The sequence below is a fragment of the Aspergillus vadensis genome, assembly GCF_003184925.1.
Source record: "Aspergillus vadensis CBS 113365 unplaced genomic scaffold BO88scaffold_2, whole genome shotgun sequence".
NCBI classification, from domain to species: Eukaryota; Fungi; Ascomycota; class Eurotiomycetes; order Eurotiales; family Aspergillaceae; genus Aspergillus; species Aspergillus vadensis.
The window spans coordinates 319,433-339,981 of NW_020292040.1; the positions used below are offsets into that span (position 1 = coordinate 319,433).

General features: G+C 51.5%; 5 protein-coding genes across 5 annotated transcripts; 2 read left to right on the forward strand and 3 right to left on the reverse strand.

Annotated features, from left to right (window-relative positions):
• Window positions 1-247: 247 nt before the first annotated feature.
• On the forward strand, window positions 248-2,266 carry BO88DRAFT_92202 (MFS transporter). The gene is made up of 2 exons (XM_025713261.1): window positions 248-1,210; window positions 1,279-2,266. The coding sequence occupies exons 1-2, from the start codon at window positions 463-465 to the stop codon at window positions 2,184-2,186; spliced, it is 1,656 nt and encodes a 551-aa protein (XP_025567082.1). The 5' UTR covers window positions 248-462; the 3' UTR covers window positions 2,187-2,266.
• A 918-nt stretch (window positions 2,267-3,184) lies between these two features.
• On the forward strand, window positions 3,185-7,838 carry BO88DRAFT_330037 (sister chromatid cohesion factor PDS5; the record flags this gene model as incomplete). Its single annotated transcript, XM_025702619.1, has 3 exons — window positions 3,185-3,541; window positions 3,653-5,326; window positions 5,382-7,838. 3 exons carry the CDS (start codon window positions 3,185-3,187, stop codon window positions 7,836-7,838), a joined length of 4,488 nt encoding a protein of 1,495 aa, XP_025567083.1.
• Window positions 7,839-9,397: 1,559 nt separating this feature from the next.
• BO88DRAFT_92270 (SWI/SNF chromatin-remodeling complex subunit SNF5) lies at window positions 9,398-12,120 on the reverse strand. Its single transcript, XM_025713263.1, has 2 exons — window positions 9,928-12,120; window positions 9,398-9,816 (listed from the first exon to the last, which is right to left on the reverse strand). The coding sequence occupies exons 1-2, from the start codon at window positions 12,007-12,009 to the stop codon at window positions 9,481-9,483; spliced, it is 2,418 nt and encodes an 805-aa protein (XP_025567084.1). The 5' UTR covers window positions 12,010-12,120; the 3' UTR covers window positions 9,398-9,480.
• A 1,400-nt stretch (window positions 12,121-13,520) lies between these two features.
• BO88DRAFT_92215 (endonuclease/exonuclease/phosphatase family protein) lies at window positions 13,521-14,753 on the reverse strand. Its single transcript, XM_025713262.1, has one exon. The coding sequence runs from the start codon at window positions 14,547-14,549 to the stop codon at window positions 13,653-13,655; it is 897 nt and encodes a 298-aa protein (XP_025567085.1). The 5' UTR covers window positions 14,550-14,753; the 3' UTR covers window positions 13,521-13,652.
• A 435-nt stretch (window positions 14,754-15,188) lies between these two features.
• Window positions 15,189-19,131, reverse strand: BO88DRAFT_330867 (GMC family oxidoreductase; the record flags this gene model as incomplete). The annotated part of the gene is made up of 8 exons (XM_025702651.1): window positions 15,189-15,384; window positions 15,453-16,629; window positions 16,735-17,040; window positions 17,966-18,186; window positions 18,246-18,628; window positions 18,683-18,753; window positions 18,822-18,858; window positions 18,946-19,131. 8 exons carry the CDS (start codon window positions 19,129-19,131, stop codon window positions 15,189-15,191), a joined length of 2,577 nt encoding a protein of 858 aa, XP_025567086.1.
• Between the last annotated feature and the right edge of the window lie 1,418 nt (window positions 19,132-20,549).

Genomic DNA, 20,549 nt, shown 5'->3' on the forward strand with positions numbered 1-20,549 from the left:
ATCACATCTGAGGTCAGTCGGGGATCTGTAGGAAGGTGGGTAACCTGATCCTGGGACCTTGGGGTGTTTATGGTCAATATGAACCGGTCCTAGGAGTGGGGTCCCTCGCTGGAGATATTCCGCCTGGCTTAACCCCGTCGGCTTTTCCATGATTAAGACCGGTCTTGATTAATCATTTCTTCATGTCTTGGCTTGAGGAGGCCCACTCAGTGAAGAGGCTTGGATGTCTTTATAATGTCCACCATGGCCCTAGTCTCCCGGCAGGTGTTTTGCGTATCCTGTTCCCCAGTCCCTCTAAACATTTCAATTGGTCTGTGGAGACAGTCTTGTATACTAGATCCGTCTGCATCCAGGGCGGTTTCCTCCATATTGAGAACTGGTCTTTCATCCTTCGCGACCCTTCCATAGCATCAAGATTATTAGCTCTCGTTGGCGCATTTGGGTGAGCGCAGACATATTATTATGAGTGACGTACAGCATACTTCCGGTGCTGCAGCACCGGAATCGAACCTTGCACCTTCGCATCTTGACACAACACACGAAGCGCATCTGCGATCCTCCGACTCGACTCTTAAATCGGAATCCGCCAGTACATCCGGCGACCCAGAAAAAGGCCGCGAAGACGTCATCGACAAGGAGTTGGAGCAAGATGGATATGATATCGAGGCCGGCGCACCTCAACCAGAAATGGAAAAGGCAGCGGAGAAGGAGAAGGATCCCAATTTGGTGGAATGGGACGGTCCAGATGACCCCGAAAATCCCCAGAACATGCCCCGTTGGCGCAAGTGGTTGATCACCATGTCGCTGTCCTTCATGACTACATGGATCACATTCGCCAGTAGTGTCTTCTCGACTGCAACCATTGTGACTGCCGAGGAATTCGGTGTCTCGACTGAGGTTATGATTCTGGCAACCAGTTTGGTGGTTTTCGGATTCGCAGTTGGACCGTTGTTTTGGTCTCCTCTGTCGGAGCTGTATGGACGTAGGCTTCCCTTGTTCTCTGGCTACGCCATCTTCGCCATCTTTCAGATTCCCGTTGCAGTGGCACAGAACGTGGAGACCATCTTGGTCTGCCGATTCCTGATTGGTATCTTTGGCTGCTCGCCCCTGGCGGTGGTGGGTGGTGCTTTGGCCGACTTTTGGGATCCCGTTGATCGTGCGGTTGCTATTTCAGCGTTTGCCAGTGCTACCTTCATTGGACCCGTGCTTGGTAAGTATATATCCCTTGCGGAATGAAAAACATACTGTAGAAGTTATTTGCTGACATGTCTGATACAGGTCCTATTGTCGGAGGTTACCTCACTGACTCGTACCTTGGCTGGCGCTGGACGGCCTGGATTACCTTGATTGCTTCGGGATCCTTTGGCCTGCTGGCCTTCCTTATTGTCCCCGAAACCTATGCGCCGAGGATCCTTCAGAAACGTGCCGCTCGTCTTCGCCGGGAGACTGGGAACGAGGCTCTGCACTCCCTTTTGGACAATGCCCGCCCCACGATGAACGACATCGTGACCAAGTACCTTCTGCGGCCGGTGATGATGCTTTTCCTCGAGCCCATTCTGCTTCTGATCACTCTGTATTTGGCATTGGTATACGGCATCCTCTATCTGTTCTTCGAAGCCTACCCCGTCTCGTTTGAGTCCGTGCGCGGGTGGACGAACGAGGGTATCGCAGGGCTGCCCTTCATTGGCATCTTAGTGGGAGTGCTCTGTGGAGCGGCGTTGATTATCTGGCAGACGAAGACGCGATTTGCTCGGAAGCTGGCCAAACACGGCCGTGTGGTGCCGGAGGAGCGTCTCATTCCGATGATGATTGCGTCGGTGCTGCTGCCTGCCGGTCTGTTCTGGTTCGGTTGGACCTCGCATCCCAGTACCTCCTGGGGCGCTCAGGTCGTGGCTGGTGTTCCCATTGGCATGGGAATCCTGGTGATTTTCATGCAGGGACTTAACTACATCATTGACGTGTACTTGATGTTCGCCAACTCAGCCATCGCCGCCAACACCTTGGTGCGGAGTAGCCTGGGAGGTGCCTTCCCTCTCTTTGCTACGCAAATGTATAACAAGCTGGGAGTAGACTGGGCCTCCAGTCTGCTCGGTTTCATCACGGTCGCCATGATTCCCATTCCCATCCTCTTCTTCTTCTACGGCAAGAAGCTTCGGGCTATGAGCCGGTTCAGTCCGAAGTTGTAAATTGAGTGGACGTGTGAATGAAGAAGGATGAAACAGGAACTGAAAACTTGCATCTTCTCTCATGGATTTCTCATTATGGGTGTGACTCACACAGCATTCTTCACGCATCATCAGCATCAGCATTATGGCGTTGTTCCAGCGGATATAGAACTTGGGATGATTAATGTTTATTGATTGAGGTAGTAATGTGACAATGGGGGATATAGATAACTAGCGATGGCATTTGCATCTGCAGGTGTACTCCATATAAATATACATACAATATTAAAATAATATGATGATGATAGTGATGGTTGCACATACTGGTATATATTAATTGTTATTATTAATGTGTTCATATGGTGGTGAAATCCGGAAAGTGCCAACGGGATGCTTGCCGGCTCTACTTATGATTGGTCAATGCTCACCTCCAGACCGATTGGGAAGCGTGCAGCTTAACCAAGTCAAATCACCAACTGGCTGGGAGGTGAAAAGACAAATCCACCCTGTTTCTTCATCATTGCAAGACATTAAGACATTTCTGACCAGAAGTCCCCTACTGCGTACTGATCAGTAGACAACTACTGGAATAGTAGTAGAAAACTTCCTGAAACAGTACAAAAGCAAAGGAGTCGCGCGACGCGTCCCGAAAGTGGAGGCGGTGGAAAGGCGGTGATTTTCTTGTGGTTCTTTTGGTCTCGCCGGTCGGACTTCCTTTGCTGTGCTGTGCTTTGCTTTGCTTTGCTCTGCTTTGCTTTGCTCGGCCAGTCACTCTCTCCTCCTCCAAGTCCACCGTCTATCGGTTCTCTTCTTCTTCCCCCCAATTTCTCCTCCCACGTGCAGCTTCCTTTCCTCCCTCCCTCCCCCCCTTTTTCGACACACATCATTTACCATTCGAGTTTCTTATCCCATCTCGTCGTCGACTGCTCCCCCTCTTCAACTCCCACCCCCCTCCGATACCGCGCATGGTGTATTGAAGCTCGTTCCAACTCCCTCGGCTTCCCCGCGCTTTGTCCACGATGCCCGCGCGCACTCGTCAGGGCCCCTCCGTCGCCTCGGAGGCCGTGGACCCGGAAGATACATCTGCGGGCCTGCGCCGTCTCAAGTTCAATGAGCCTCTATCCTGGCGCGTCGGGCGGTCCGCCATTCCCATCGCCGATCTGCTGCAACGCTTGCAGACCCTGGCGCAGGAGCTTCGCCGACTGGAGCAGGAGGAAATTGATACGGACTCGCTGAAAAAGGTCTCGCAGGAGCTCGCGTCGGCTCATCTCCTGGCGCACAAGGATCGCGGCGTGAGAGCCTGGGCGGCGTGCTGTATCGTCGATGTCTTGCGTCTCTGTGCGCCCGACGCGCCTTTTACGGGCAATCAACTGAAGGTGCGCGGCCAATTGCCAACCCCTGAAGACGGTCGCACTCGGCCTTTCATCCACCTCTCGTTATTGCTTGCGCGCGATGATCGTGCTGACTGACGTTCGCTCGAAATCTAGGACATTTTTACCTGCATCGTCTCGTCCATCGTCCCCGCGCTCGGGGACCCGTCCAACTCCTACAATGCTCAGCACATCTACGTCTTGAACAGTCTTGCGGAGGTCAAGAGTATCGTGCTGATGACAGATCTGGACCATCCCGATTCATTGATCATCCCTCTATTTACGAGCTGCTTCGACATCGTCTCTGGGTCCTCTAAAACGTCTACGGGGGAGGAGGTCGCCAAGAATGTCGAGTTCGACATGACGCGCCTGCTCGTGACGGTTATTGACGAAACGCCTGTTCTTGCCGCCGATGTGGTCGATGTCATAGTGGCCCAATTCCTGCGCATCGACCCCCGTGCCATGGAGGCGCCGAACAAAAGAGGGAAGAGAGGCGATGCGCCGGTGGATGCGAAACAGGGAACGCTTCTTCTGAAAGACTACCCCCCTGCGTACAATATGGCCAAGGCCATCTGTCAAGCATGCCCGGAGAGGATGACGAGCCACATTAGCCAGTATTTCAACAACGTCATCATTGATGCGTCTGCGGAGGGCGCGAATGGATCCTCGAAGGGCGGCCATCGCAGGCCCAATCTGGACGATTCCGACGAGGAGGGAGAAGACATCAAGGAATTGAGCAAGGCGCACCGCCTCATCCGAGAACTGTGGAGAGCATGCCCCGAGGTCTTGCAGAACGTGGTTCCGCAACTCGAGGCGGAATTGTCAGCGGAGTCGCTGTCCTTGCGTCTCCTGGCTACCCAGACCATTGGTGATCTTACGGCAGGTATCGGGGTTGCTGGACCACCCCCTCCGCCGCCGATGGATCCTGCCGCTTATCCGCCGGTGGCCATAGAGGAGTACGCGCAGACGATCCCTCAACCTAGTGTTCTTCTCACCCCCTTCTCTCCGAAACCCTTCTCGCAGACACACAGCTCCACTTATGAAAGCTTTCTGAGTCGCCGGCTGGACAAATCCGCCTCAGTAAGAGCTGCTTGGGTCACTGTTGTCGGCCGGATTCTGCTGACATCCGCGGGTGGCTCTGGCTTGAGCGAAAGCGAAGAGCAGTCGCTCATCAAACATATCGCCTCGATGCTTCGCGATGCGGACGAGAAGGTGCGGGTTGCCGCCGTCGATGCCATCAGCAACTTTGGCCTGACCCAGGTCGTTAACAAGTTGGGCGCCAGTGGAGGCTTTTCTACCCCCGATTCCGTCCTCTTCATTCTTGCCGAGCGGGTCAAGGATCGCAAGCCACAGGTCCGCGAGCACGCAACGCAAACCTTGGCTCGAATCTGGGCCGTTGCAGTGGGTGAAATTGAGCAGGCAAACGAGCCAGCAGTCACTCTGCTCAAGGATGGACCCACCAAGATCTTCGATGCCTTCTTCACCAATGATCCTGACATTCATGTTTTGATCGATCGCGTCCTCTTCGATATTCTGCTTCCGCTCAACTATCCTCCCGTCAAGAGTAAGCTGACGCGGAGTAGCTCGAGTCAGTCTCAGAAGCAGAAGGACTCGCAGGCGTCGGAAGGCGATGGAGATATCGATGTCGACAAAATTCGGGCCCGTCGCATACTCACCCTTCTCAAGAGTCTCGATGAGAAGGCGAAAAAGGTGTTCTTTGCCATGCAAGCCCGTCAAATATCTATGAGGACAGCGATGACGGTCTATCTGCAGGCTTGCGAGGAGTACAATGTAAGTTCCGAGGCAGTCCCTCTAAAATTTCATGTGCTGATGCCTTTTGATATAGGGCGGCGTGATGGAGAAGGACCAAGAACGGATTAAGGCTCAGTTGAGCAAGGTGATTGACACCTTGTCCAAACTTCTCCCGGACCCGTCGCGGACATCTGCGGATCTCTGGAAATTCGCCAAGGTGCACGACCGGCGTGGTTACCAGCTGATCCGGTTCTCAATGGCTGCGGTCAGTGATTACCGGACCGTAGTCAAAGCCATCAAAGAGCTGGGGAGGAGGTTGCAAAGCTCCAACAATTCCTCCCTGCTTGATACTCTCACTCCTCTCTTGTATCGTTCCAGCTCATTGGTGTTCAACAGAAGCCATATTCCAGCCATCATGAGTCTTTCGAGAACGGATGAGAATGGCTTGGCTAACCCTGCCCAGGAGATGTTGCGGGAGATCTCTTCTCGGAATCCCGAGGTACTGGAAGCGCAGGTCCAGGAAATGTGCAAAGATCTGGAATCGCAGACGCCCAGCTCCTCCACGAAGGACGGTGCGGGCACCGAAGAGATCCTCAAAGCATGCTCTGGTTTCGCAAAGAAGCTCCCATCGAAGCTTCCCAAGGAACGGAAATTCCTCCAGTCATTGGTGAGCTACGCACTGCACAGTCCGTCACCTAGAGCGGCTAAGCATGCCGTTTCTATCCTCATGGCTGTTGCCGATAAGAAGGAAATGTACGCCAAGGACCTGATACAGAAATGCGTTTCCAACTGGGCTTACGGATCTGATCGCTTCCTCACCAAATTGGCTACCTTGTCCCAGCTGAATCTTTTGGCTCCGCGGGAGGCAGATGATGAGAGTGACGCTATCATCTCAATTGCCGTCAACAAGATTCTCTTGACCAATCGCTCTCCTCAGCCAGACGCCGGGTATGCGTGGTCTGATGTAATGGATGATGAAACAGCAGCCAAGGAGTGGGCTCTGAAGATCATTGTCAATCGCCTACGTGCGAAGGATGGCTCGGATGACGAAGAGGACTTCCGTGCTCACGCCGGACCGGTCTATGATACTCTAAATAAACTCGTCGTGAACGACGGCGAATTGTCTAAGAAGAAGGACACGCCCGCGACGCAAAAGTCACGGCTACGTCTATTGGCAGCCAGGTCACTGCTTAAGCTCTGTGCGTCCCATGGACTTTGCGACCAGTTGCTTAGCCCGCGGGATTTCAACTCGATTGCTTTGGTCGCTCAGGACCCAGTCCTCGAGGTGAGAAGTGGATTTATCAGCCAGCTCAAGAAGAAGCTTGTACAGAAAACGCACTTGAGCTACCGTTGGTACACAGTCCCCTTCCTCCTCGCCTTCGAGCCTATCGCCAGCTTGAAGGACAGCACACTTACCTGGCTGCGGTCGCGAGCTTCATTCTTCTCGCAACAAACCAATGGCAAAAGAAGCGATCAACAGACGGTCATGGAATCCTTGTTCTCTCGTCTACTGTCCCTTCTCGCCTACCACCCCGACTATCCTCCGGCTGAAATGGAAGAGTCTACTCGGGTAGCCGAACTAGTCGACTTCTCCCGCTACATTCTCTTCTATTTGCAGGCTGTGGCCAATGAACACAACCTGTCACTGATCTTTCACATCGCACAGCGTGTCAAGCAAACACGAGACGGTATCACGAAGTCTGACGAAATGAGCACCCGTCTCCACACGCTATCAGACCTCGCCCAAGCGACCATTCGTCGCTTTGCGGACATCTACTCGCAACAGCGCAAGTTTGGAGGCGCAGCTGGCGGCACCAACATCCTGCAGACTTACCCCGGCAAGATGGGAGTGCCAAGCTCGATCTTCGCCCCGATGGGTAGCCACCGCGAGGCGCAAGAGGTTGCAGATAAGAACTTCTTTCCGGAAGAAGGCGAAGACTTGCTGGATCGCATCGTGCGATCCGTCATGAGGACTAAGAGCGGGTCCCACGGTTCAGCAAAGAAGAGAAAGCCCGAATCGGCTGAAGCAGGCGGCGACGCAAGTGCTACGAAGAAGGCGCGGAAAGACAAGGAGAAGAAGCCCGCCCGGCCGCGCAAGTCGTCCGGCTCTGCGGGAACCACCAGGACCCCGAAGAAAAAGAAGAAGGACGATGACGGTTGGTCCTCAGATGAGGGAGCTGCCAAGAAAGCTAGCACAGCAGCAAGGAGACGCAGCAGCAGAGGTGCATCCCGGAGAGTCAGTTACGCAGACCGGGACAGCGATGAAGATGATATGGAAATGGACGAGTGGGAGGAAGAGCAAGCCGAAGAACAAGAGGAAGTAGAAGAAGAGGAGGGCGGTGCCGACAGCGAGGAGGACAACGACAGCGTTGACCTTCCAGACAAAGAAGTTGCCCTGGATGAGATCCTAAGCGACAGGGAAGACTCGCCTCTCTCATCGCCGCCGCCTACATCCCCGCAGAAACCCACCGAGCAAGCACCTTCAAAACCGAGTGGCAATGGCAAACGAACCTCGACTCTACCAAACCGGCGATCCTCTCGAAGAGGATAAGAGGATCTGGATACCCTCTCTCCCTGAGTGTTTAGCTAGCATGTATGTATCAAAAACCAGCGCGAAGTGAACATGTGATATTTGCAGCGTCAGTTCGAAATGATTTATATTGTATCTTTCATTGACTTGAGTTGTCGGAGTGGTGTCATCCTCTGTATCTTCCTTTCTACTTATGACTCTTTTGAAGGGCCCCCCCCCACCAACCTACCACATTGTTAAGCAATCAATCCATCCCTTTTTCATATCGTCGATGCAATCTGAACTGGAACTGAATATGAATTCAATTGAATTGTGTATACCCATCTCCATCATCTATCGCAGTTTATCTTTATTCCTCTTGTCCAGTTCCACCCCTCCCGCAAGCAGTTAGGATATGTGTGCATGTATGTATGTATGTATGTACTCCGCATGTATGTTGTCTATCTATCTATCTATCAATCCACCCATCCATCCATCCATCCAATCTATATGTCTGTCCGTGTTTCTTCATCTTCTCCTCTCTTTTCTCCTTTCCCTAACTACCTGTATCAACCCAATCCTACCACTTTTATCACACTTCTCAATGAAGCCCACGACGATGACCAATAAAGAGTATATGTAAAAATCAAGTAGCAAGTCACGTCACATCAATCAGTCAATCTAGTAGTAGTACTAGAGACTGATTTAGTAGTAATGATCGTCGTATCAATGACACCCAGAGGAAGCTTCTACCTCAAACTTTTTCCCTATTTAAGTAATAGTGAAGTAGTAAGTGTCTAGTCTTTCTTCCCTTATTCAAGGTACTTACTATGTCTATTTACCTACATTAATTAGAGTATAGGACGTACGTGTTCATGGGAGATACTACAGAGCCATTGTTCTCTTTCGTCTATAGAGGAGCTAAGCTAGGGGCACAAATACAAAATGAACTAGGCGATGGCAATTTTGGAATGTGAAGTGGCTTTATTACTAACTACTAACTAACTACCACTACTACTAAACTGCAATTACTTAGTAGACTGGTTGGTCTCTGTTGTGAAGGATTGTATGGAAGTAACTAACCTCAGCTGGTGAGTGGTCTGCATCAATGTACTATCGTAGTAGTTGTTGTATTATCATTTGAATTAAAATTACAACCCTATGGTTGGCATTGGGATATACTGGAGAACTTTATACGGTATGTGATAGTCACCGGATATGTATTCAAGGGTGATGGGAATTGCCAAGTAGTCGATGATTCTCTTGCAACGCTGCCCAAGAAGCACAACAATAACGAAGAGGTCCCTTATTTACGCCGACCATGAGGTAGGTAGGTAGGTAGGTATGGTGAAATGACAGGGTGTAGAGGAAGGAAGTAGTAGAGGAGAAAGAGATAAGGGTGAGTATCCATCTTCCAAGGCATTTCTGATAGTAGAGACATCCAACGAGATGGAAAAAGTAGAAGGTTCGAATGGATGGATGGATGAGAAACCAAGAACAATCGCTCAGTCATGTACATACACAGACATCAATGATTTGAAGTAGACAGTCAAGAGGATGATGCCAAAGGCGGGAACAATGAGGAGTCAATAAAGGAAGGGAAAGAAGAGTATAAAGTGTACATTGATGCGGGTTAATGAGTGAAAAATAGACACCCCCTGCTCCATCATTCAATCATTAATTACTATGATGCGTTGCCCCCGGTTGCGGCTACGGCTGCTGTTTTCGCAACTCGTTCTTCCACCCGCTCTTTGTGTTGGCGGTTCCGGAGATGTACTTCAAAATTGTCGACTGTCGTGCCAGGTCCTGGAGTGTACAGCTTACCCGGACAGTCGTGGCAGCGAATGCGAGGGAGGTATTGGTATTTCAGCTTGTGACCCGGCTGACTGTTGGAGTTTGCTACCGGCAGCATGGTTTCCGTGTCAACAGCGGTGTAGCGCATGACCCCTTCGAAAGAGTCGTTGGGATAGGAGAGTTTTAAGCGTGCGAGTCCCGCTGCAAGCCAACTTGGCGGCGGGGGCTAGATAAAATCATGTTAGTATGTGGCTGTCTGCGGCACTTCTTCGGTAGCCAGACATTGCGGCCCGTGTGGAGGTGACGAGATGGAAGTAATAGGTCGTTAGTTACTCACCCCGGGGACTCCTGGCTGAGGGGGATGAGGAGCATCTACGGCTCCGATCTGTTGGGCGGGGACTGGTCGTTGTCCGGGAGGAGGAACGCTGGGTACACGGACTTCAGGTTGGGGAGCGGCGGGCGGAGCCATGGGGTTCGGGGTGGGGGTCTGAACTTGGGGTGTGCTCTGCTGCGAGGCTGGTTGTGCTGCCGGGGTCGCAAGGCCTTGTATCGACTGCAGGCCATGCGTGAGGAATTGCCGGAATTTCTCCTTGGAGATCTTGAGCTTGACGAGCAGCTTATCCGGCTCTTCGACAACGCTTTCCTCGCGAATCTCGCGCCTGCGACTTGCAGCTCTCGCCTCGTTATGTGGTTCGGGCGTGGCGGACTGACCCAGACTCGCTCGCAGTGCCGCATGTGCCGCGCTGGCAGCTCCTCTCATGCCTCGTGTACGTGCCGTTCCTTGAGCTAGGTGAGGCCCGATAGCAGGGGAGCCAGTAATTGACGATTCATCACTGTCGGACTCCTCGGACTCCTCTCCGGTATCCCGCAAGCCGACAGCAGCGCGCCTAGAACGGCTCGAGCCCGACCGCTTGTACACGTTGCTATCCTCCAGGGACGCTGCGCAGTTGGGTATGACTGTCGAGACGAGCATGGTCCGGATAGTGCGTTGACGATCCTTGAGATCGGGCAGTGCGGGTCCACCACGACGATTGACAGACCGCTTCTGTCGGCGTTGATCTCGCGATATCGACACCTCAGTCCGCTCGAGCTCCGTTTCGTTCAGTTCGTATAGGTAGGGAGTGAATTCCTTTGCCGCCTGGAAAGGTCGGAAAGAAGAGGTCAGAGGGGTAGGGAGGAATGCGGTCTTCAGGTCAGGATCATCGATCGGACGGCCATCGAAGGGGTGGGAGAGGATGTAGAGGGATTTGGTGAAGAGTTGTGATTGTTCGCGGATTGAGTGTGCGATCGCGGTCGTGAACTCGCCGGAGAGAGACAGGTCGTCGGTCATACGCTCCGCAAACTCCTCGGGGGAGTTGTGGGGATCATTGATGTCCCATTCAAACTGGTCAATCAGTGTATGCTGGCCAATCGTGATGTTCAATTTCACTAGAATGCGCATCTCATCATTCTTGTAAGCGCTGTAGGGGAGGTGAGGATCCAGTGGCTCTTCTTCCATGAAGATCTGAGGATAATAATCGCAAAGTTGCTCCTGGATACTTGAAGAGATCATCCGTATCAGCGGCGCACACGACTCGATAGGAATCTGTAGATCCTCCACGAGCTTCTCTGCGAACAAGTCGGGAGAAATCACGCGATCATGAAGATTCCACGTGAAAGTATCTCGGATCTTGATCTTTTCCCAGTCGATATCCAAGCGGATTGGCACTAAATCTTCAATCTGTTCATTCTGCGTCTTCAGATCCTTGCGGGAGATTCGGAGTTCCCTCGTCCGCCGGTTCCCAGGACGACGTCGATTCGCAGGATATAATAGCTGGGGATGTTGATTCCGCAAATCGGTACGCTGATTGCCGAAGCCTTCGTAGCCAACACCATAAAGAGCTGCTGGGTTCATGTGGTTCTCGCGCCGTACGGCCAAGAAATAATCGCGCTCAGCGCGTTTCTGATGTAGAAGCTCCTGGCTGGGATTTTGCCATGCTGTCAAGGCAGAGTGGTGGAACTCCCGGTTGACATAGTCTTCAAGAAGAATCCTGTCGGCAGGAGTCTCACGTACACGTACGGGGAGGCCTTCTGTCGATTGGGAGGAGTTGATAACAGAGCCATCCCGGGATCGTTTCTTGCTCGACGCGGATCCATTGGCACTGTTTGCCTGAGACGAAGGTGATGGATTGCCATTCGACGCGTCATGGGCGGATTCGGTAGAACCTAGAGATACCCCTGATGCGGCGAGAACAGCCTTTGCGTTCTGCTTTCCCTCTGCAATTGCATCGGATCCGCCCGAACCTTGTCCGGAAGAAGTCTCGGACGCGACGGCGCCATAATCCATGCTTATATGAGACATCCCTGAACCAATCTGTCCTTCGTCTGTCGGGGCGTCAATTGAGAACTGTCCAGGCTGAGAGAGGTCGGGCGAGGGCATGCTGGGGGGATAGAAAGATTGAAGTGTTCCGCGGTCGTCCTTGGCGTGTCGGGCGAGGCAAAACAGACGTCACTTGCACGGATAGGCGGAGAGATGAGGAGGCACTAATTGAGCGGCGAGGATGGATAATTGAAATGGACGACACTCAGTCACGGCAGCATCCTTGAAAAAGGACTGTAGGATCGAACGCATCCAGGTCAGCTAGCTGTATGAGAGAGTCCCATGTGCAGAAAAGTCAATGGTAGTGGCGACGCGACGGCGCACCGGGCGGAGGCGCGATACGTCGTCGGATGTGCGCAACGGACGAGCATGTCGCAAAGCTACTCCCAGGTGAGTCGCATCAACCAAGTCCTGACTAGAGATCACTCCGACAACAAGAGCCGCACGGCCGCGCGGAGCATCAACAGCGAAGAAGGCAATGGATGACTGACGAACTGGGGAGGGAGGAAGCAAAAGAGACATACCAACCAACCGGCAGAAGGGAAGGAAGGGAATGCAGGACGAATTGGGGACGCGACCGAGCAAGAATAAAGGAAACACGATTTAAACAACAACAAAAAAGAATGATACTAACCAAGAAGGAAGGGGACAATAATATCCGTAATCCGAGCAGAGCGACTCGGGATGGCTGGTACCAGGGCAAGACTCAGGCAGATGTGGATGGGTCTGCGTGCCGGTCTGGGTCTTTCTTTTGCCTTTCACAAGTGAGGGAAACGGACGAGAAACGGGCTAATCAGCTGACGTTTGCTCCCGGGGGGATCTGGCCGGTATTCGATCACTCTTCCAGCTCCAGCTCCCGATTCTTTTTAATTTCTGGTCCCGAGCTCCCCTGATTCGATCTCCAGATAAGATGCTAAACGCGATCCAATCGTTGGATCGCACAAGAACGTGGGGTGGTTTGGGTGGTTTTGCCCCCGACTCCTTAGTAGTGGCTTTTTTGGCGGGTTTTTCCTTTGCGGCGGGAGGGAAAAAGAGGAGAGAAGAGGAGGAAGAAGGGGAAACGGGCGCGAGAAAAGGTCGACTGAGAGTAAAGTAGGTAGTAACAAGGTCGCTCTTCTGCGCTGCCCGGCCCGTTACAAGTCTGGTCTGCTCGGGTTCCGTGTGTGAGGGCAGAATGGGTAGGGGAAGGGGGCAGCTAGGCTGGTGCCAGCAGCACCAGCAGAGTCTCCTGCGATCAGCAACCGGTTCGCAGGGCCTTTAGGGACTCTCATGAAGCCATTCCAGGTCCATTCTTCTGCTGCTCTGCCTTCTGGTCTGATCGTAACCTTCCTTACGCTGGATACTGTATGCCTGCGGTAATACCGTTCGCTGTCTCGTATGGTAAGCAGCGCGTGTCCGCTCGCTATCCCCCATCGGGACGTCAGGTGACACCGCACCATTCCTGAGTAGGTAAAATGAGGGACGCTAGGGCGTCATTGCCGGGCCTTGGCGTCACCGAGCCGTTTTGATGGTGGATTGACCGGGTCTTCGGATCGGTACGGATGCGTATCAATTCTTTCCTTTCCACTTCTGGCTGATCTCCCTCAAAAATAAAGTCCATCTTCTCAAGTATTCGCGTCTTTCTATCCCTACTGAAGTATGAAAAGCATTTAGGGATGCTGGGGGAACAAGAAAGCCAGCTGATGGGGCCTTCGCACTAGTGACTAGTCGTATAACATCACATCGATGACTACCGCCCGATGGTCCGAGTTAAAGACCCCATCGTCGAATCGATTCGCCAATACTGCATAGCCCTCCACTGCCCATGGCTGACGACCATGGCTAAGAACCTTGTCTGCTGTTGACTCGAGCAGTACGTAGTCAATGCGCGTCGGATCCTGTCCTTCATGTCCAAACCCCGTCCAGGTTTTGTGGTTTCCGTAATGCTCCCGGGGGTTTACCAACTTCGCTGCATCTGCCAGAGGTGACTCCGGCGCCGTCAAGACGGTATACGCCTCTTGGTCTTCCTGACTATTAAAGTCCCCTGTCAGGAACATCCCCGAGATCATGGGGCCAAAGGCTTTCCCAGTCCGATACTCCTGCAACTTATGCAGAATAATATGGGCTGCTTCTAGTCGGGACCGAGACCCTTGATCGTCCAGGTGGGTATTCATCGCCAAGATCGTCTTGCGACTGGCACGGTGGGTAAAGACACCGATGGTCACGATGCGGATCGAGGCGGCATCCCAGCTCTTGGAGGGAGTGTCGGGCGTCTCAGATAACCAGACAGTCTCGCAGTGTCGTAGTTGCCAGATGGAAGGCTGGAAGAGGATTGGCGAATATTCGCCTGCTTTGCAGCCGTCATCTCGTCCCACGCCGATATAGTCCCACGTATTGTTCTGCTTGGAAGCATTGAGTCCAGTGAGGATGTCAACCAGCTGGTTGTGTAGGACTTCCTGTAGACAAATGAAGCCTTCCGCATGGCGTGTGTTGTACTGCAGCTCGTTCAATAGAAGCTGTACTCTGTCTGCCCAGGGGCGCTCGCCTTTGAATGGTGAAGAGGTAGCATATCGGATGTTGTGTGTAAGGATGCGAAGGGGGAGCTCTGTCGCGACCCTCATGGTGGTTTGAAGGGCAAGAATTACAGTAGACAAAACTAATAATCAGGAAATGAATTACTCACTAGCGATGGAAATAATAGAAGGATTGAAACGAAGTTGGGTTAAGTACTGAAAAAGGTGAGGGGGTGAGGTCGCCTCCGATGATTGATCTTGTGATTGGACCAGACGTGCATGAGACTCTCATGTAACATCAGTTGAAACCAGTTAGTACGACTACTTAGGGAACACAAGGCTAATTATATGAGTTACTGTTGTGTGTCCGTCATTTATACAGAAAATAGCTTGAGGATTCCGTCCATCGGGGCATTCTTCGCTGCGGCTTCCTATCAATAATTGAAGGACATGCCGTCTGCTACAAGGTCACTTCCGCCATTACTTCTCTTGAGCGGGAAAGGCCGACTATCTCGACACACCAGACATTGATAATGGTCAATCTGTATTAAGTTTCTAACGCACTATTTGTAGTAAGAAGTATTCTAACATTTATGAAAGTTGTACACCGTTGTGAACAGTTACGAGTATTGATTGATATATATATATATATATATATATTGCTACTCGTAAGGATATTGATAGTACATATGATAGAACTCTGACCCGTACCAACAACACGCGTCTGCTATGTATCAAAAACAAGTATTAGACACTACGAACACCCGAGATAATATCTGCAGCTTGTTCAGCTAACGCGTACACACACGCTTGTATATGTGTGCTCAATGGAGTCGGGATTACGCTCGCATCGACAACTCGCAAACCTTCGATCCCCCTGACGCGTAAATCGCCGTCAACCACTTTGCCCATGCAAGCACCGCCCGTAGGATGGTACAGCGTCCTATGCTCATTAGCAATTTTATCTCCCTCATAATGATATGTAGTATGAGAGAGCAGCTATGGGCTTACGCAGCTCGACGACGGATGAGATCATCGATGGCTTCATCATCCGTATTAGGACCTAAGGGCTGATAGTTCTCTTCGACTGTTTCTGAAACAATCATTTCCTGTCCCGCTGGAGTGTCGCATAAGACTTCTCGCAATTTCCGAAGTCCCTCACGCAGGACATGTCGATCAGCCTCGGTAGCACAGTAATTAGGATCGATATGAGGTGCGCTTCGGGCGTCTCGATCTGCTAACTTGATGCTGCCTCGAGAGGTTGGAAGCATACAGGACACGCCTGTCGTAATATGAGTACCGTCCACTGCGATGGTAGGGTTCTGAGTGTTGTGCGCTACATAAACGGTGAAGGTTTCCACATGCACGCGCTGGGAGGCTATGAGCGGATGCTCATCTGGGTTGCAATTGGGGTCATCCTTGGCCAGTGCTTGCCGAAGGCCATCAAGAGGCACTGAATCTAAGGCCACAAAGTCAATGGGATTTCCTCGGAAGAAAGCTGGGTCAGTGAAGGCGGGTGATCCAATTGCTAGCCCCTTCTCTGGGTGCTTCAACTGCCACCATTGCGAGACTGCTACATGGTCCGCAAAGTGACGGCCCACATCCGGAAGATCAAGGACAACATTGATCCCATGTGCTCGTAATTCTTCCGCTGGGCCAATACCCGACAGCATCATGAGCTGAGGGGTACGATATGCGCCCGCAGCAATGATAACCTCTTGACGTGCCATGATCTGGCTTTCGTCCTTATCCTCCAATACTACACCTATTGCAACCTTTTGACCCCCACGTTCCTCCACTAGCACTCGCTTGACCAGGGTTTCAGTCATGATCTCCACGTCTAGCAGATAAACGGAGCTCGACATTCGTCGCATCCCGTTCTCGCGATTCTCAACAACTTCAGCCAGCCCATAAGGGCTGCCGGAATTGATGTCGGGGTTATATGTTACACCGACGGACTTCCAGGCCTCTTGCATCAGTTGACGAAGAGGGTATCTGCGGCCTGTAGACGAAACGGACTCAGGTTTGATCGGACCATCATGGCCATGGACTTCGGGGTCGGCCGAAGGATCGAAGTGATGCTCAAGCTTCCGGAAATAAGGTAGGAGACCTTGGTAGCTCCATCGAGAGTCGCCGACTAAGCTGGCCCAGAGGTCATAGTCTTCTTTTGCACCTCGCATCCACCCACCTAATCGCACCACATAGAATTCATCAGCTCTGGACTGTATAATCAAGAAACCTACCATCACCACCTCAAAGTTGAGGATTCCGATCTATGATTGCTAAAGCTCACCACTGTTGATTGTGGTACTACCACCCAGAGCCTTCCCCGCGTGATTTGAGAGTACACGATCAGAAAGATGTTTCTGCGGCACCGTCTCGTATGTCCAATCAAGCTCTGATCCAAGTAACTGAGTGGCTTTACTTCCGTCTGGTACGAGGGGGTGGTTGCTGGCATCAGGGCCGGCTTCGATAAGCAAGATCGACAAAGAGGAGTTGTATTGCTTCAGCCGTGAGGCTAGGACACAGCCAGCTGTACCACCACCGACAATAACGTAGTCAAAATGCTCACTTGTAGTCATCTTGGTATCCACACGGGCTGGTTTAGATTAGGGGGCGTTAGCACGGTGGGGTATAAAAAGGGAATATTATACATGGGGTTCCGAGGGAGTATAGAAGTCGATCACAGAACTTCTACAGAGATAAAGGGGGCATTGACCCCGCTCGTCAGCCTACTCAAATTTTTCTGTCAAATGCACCAAGCAGAATAGCTGTTGCTAGAATGGAAACTAAATCCAGCATATACCTTAGGGATCTCCATAGGCATTTGGTGACGTCAATTAAGGCCGCCAGCTCCATCTTGACCCGATCTAATAGTCTGACCGGTGAGAAGTTGAACATGCCCGAGCGCACCCCTGCCAAATGTCGCCCGTATTTACCCTGTACATTGTAGGGGCACGATGCGCCGAAGGATGGCAGAACACGAGGTAATGCATGACAAGGCTGCGAAAAGAAGAAAAAGGACCCCCAATCCCACCACGGGAAGTTGCATGTAAGTCAGATTTTAGCCTGTTGGTGAATGATTGGTTGAGGGACGGAACGCGTGTGATGAAAGGAATGTCACTCTTGTTTCAGCCCAAGCGAAAACACATTCTACAGTAACAAAGTACAGAATGTTGTATGAGAATTGCGACTAGGAAGTTTATCTGAAAGTGGGAGGGGCTACAATTTTTTTTATTGTCATTTTCGCTATAATTTTCTTCCCGGCCTTAATCGATCCAATCTGCCCACTGACGACCGTTCAACTGACCATTCAGTCTGCACTCGCACTTCGCCCGGCTCTAACGATAGAAAAGGATCTGGCTGTTGTGCCTGACCAATTGCCTCTGTCCAATTGGCCCCGAATCCTCGAATGATAGATCGAGATGAGTGGACCGAGCCTGTCTCAGTGACCGCCGTTTTCGATGTTAATGTTTGAGTGCATTCATGCAAAGTCGTTGGTCGCAGACGCTTTAGCAAGTGACATGAAGGGTTGTATGCCGATCGTTCGTATGGAACATTCTCCATAGAATGGAAAGGAGCGAGCCAGTCGAGCAAAGGCCACAGCACAGGAGAATTGGCTATCATAAGCGCCACCGTCCATTCCACCGCTGTCCAAATGCTGATCATCTTTCCATGGTCGTTAATGGCAGAGAAGTCCGTTCTGGCGATGGTTACTGTACGGACCGCGGTAATGGCAACAACACTGTTTGGAAGCATGTTAATGTATGCCCAGCTTAACAGAGTCAGCGTCGATTTACTTACAATAACCCCAAGATCAGAAGACTGATCATTACTAGTTTCTCCGGTCGGGTAATCTTTGTTCTTATAATTCTAGGCAGCGGCAAAACTAGAATTGCCGCATTTGTCACAACGTCAATGATGCTCACTGCCATAAAGGCAGCATTTCGATTGATGCAGTGGCCTTCCGAATGTTGCAGGTTCCAGTTGTAGCTCAATGGGCGACAGTTCAAGAGGCTCATGAGGGTAGCCCCAAGGCTCCAGAGTATGCAGACCGCCATAATGACCAGAATCGCATGTCGGGCGGCCTTGGATGAAGCAGCAAGGGATCTGAACAGGGCCATTAAGACACTGCATTTCACCAAGCCCAGTCCTGTGGCGTAAGCCAACCGAAGATAGTAGACACACTGTATGCAGTCATTAGCATCGAAGCGTTGGCAGCCTATTGGGCGCTTACATACCTTGAGTGTGAAAATAAGCCGCCAGCTCTGTGTTTGAGACGTTGGGTAGCCACCGTGCCCGATTGTCAGAACTAGTAGGTAAATGCGACATCCGTTAGAATTCAACAAGTCCTATTCTAGGGTAGTCGCGAAAACATACTCAAGTAGGTCGCCACAGCGTAGGAGTAGAATAAGAGCTGCAACGATCCCGTCAGATATTGAGCTAAAAGGACCAAGATAATCCTTTTTGGATTGTCGGCGAGGAATTTGTCAACAAGACTTACCAGAGACACGAGCGTCATGGATTCTGGCATGGAGAATAATGGCCTTCGTCTTCTGGACAACCAGAAGCGGAGACCTGTGGTGAGCGTTGCCAGGAAAAGGCACACGGCCAAGGTGATGGCCACATCCCTTCCATCATGAGACAGCTCTGCTGTGCGCTTTCCTATTGCCTCTGTAATCAAGCCCATGATGCCGGCTGCGGGCACTGATAAAACGCACCCGTGCAAAGGGAAGGGTGACACATCAGGAGGCCGATACAACGATGCCTCTCAAGGACATTGCGCTCGTCTGACGAGGAGAGGGGCGTATATAAGACCGTAACTTCGCATCCTGTCAGAACGCACTGTTGATTAGGCCTTCGCCCCCAAACTTTTCAAGCAAACTCAACGCTGGGGCGGTATAAGGGGCCCGTCAGAGAGAAGGTAAGCCCCGAAAATCTGCAGGACATCCATGTGGTGGTCACACATGGGCGGGGGGGCCAAATCCTGCAGACTTCGGGTAGGCTGAAGGAAGCCATTGATCAATAAAAGTAGCCATGAAGCGTGGATGGTGGATGCACGTTAGCGGGCCATGAGGCAGTGACAGACTTGAACACTCCACCTTCTCTTACTTATTATTATTGCTGCACGAATGGCTGGGTGTGCCCATTGCCTTGCAGGGTTTCTGTTATTCTATAATATGTGCTTATTATTGATTTGCCATGGTCTCATCTCAGCAGAACACACGAGTAGTCATCAAGTGGGATGGCTTGGCGGGATAGCCCGAAGACATGGGAAAATTAAGTAGTAGATCAGCGCTATCATCACATGGCGAGGCTCTCCTTCAGCAAGCACTAGATTCCTTCGCATTTTCTGGAGCACATCCATGGTCTGAGCACCGTTTCTTCTTCTTATAATCTCGAAACCAATCTAATGGTCAAAGCTAGTTTCTGTTAGTTGCTGGCTCAGAGATATTAATTCCTAGCCAGCGTGCATGAGCCGTGGCCCGCGTACTTTCTGCTCAGTCAAGCCATGTGCAAGCCAACGATTCTGTCTGGGTTTACGTGGAGCATAGACGGTCAGCCACGCAGCAAACTTTCCCATATCGAAAACAAAGGAAAATATTGCATAAATATCCTTGAAAAAAGTACTACGCAGAAGAAGAACCAATAACTCTAGTCGCGCTGTTCCGTCGTGGTCTCGGCTCCGCTGGATTGTCACACAGCGATCGTCTAGTACTCTCAACCATCCCATTACTTATTCCTGGATTCGTTTTCAGGACACCGTCACTATGGCTTTGCAGGTTTCACGTGCTATAGCGTCAAGGGCATGATCCAGGTTTGACAGCGGCCTGAATCTTCAATCCGACAAAACCTCCGCAGTCCGGTTCGTGCCATCTACTACTGCCAAGGAGGAGGTTTGTCCTACTGTGTACTACAGCGGAGGGGAGTACAGTCTAGGTTGAAGATCTCGCAAGCGATCGGTTTGCAAGCAGTAATGATGAGAACAACTTGTGGCGACTGAGACCTGAGGTGTGATGTCATACTGGATAATATGGAACTTGCACTTACTTGGTATGACATGGGGCACTTGTTATGAAGGGGAATGATCAAGAGAAATTGTACGCC

Bases quoted from the DNA above. Each gene is read 5' to 3' on its own strand.
- BO88DRAFT_92270 (XM_025713263.1), bottom strand. From the start codon at position 12,009: ATGCCCTCGCCCGACCTCTCTCAGCCTGGACAGTTCTCAATTGACGCC. The intron at 9,817-9,927 runs GTGAGTAACTAA...GATTTTATCTAG, and splicing joins CTCAGCCAGGAGTCCCCGGG to CCCCCGCCGCCAAGTTGGCT.
- BO88DRAFT_92202 (XM_025713261.1), top strand. From the start codon at position 463: ATGAGTGACGTACAGCATACTTCCGGTGCTGCAGCACCGGAATCGAAC. The intron at 1,211-1,278 runs GTAAGTATATAT...TGTCTGATACAG, and splicing joins CTTCATTGGACCCGTGCTTG to GTCCTATTGTCGGAGGTTAC.
- BO88DRAFT_92215 (XM_025713262.1), bottom strand. From the start codon at position 14,549: ATGAGGGTCGCGACAGAGCTCCCCCTTCGCATCCTTACACACAACATC.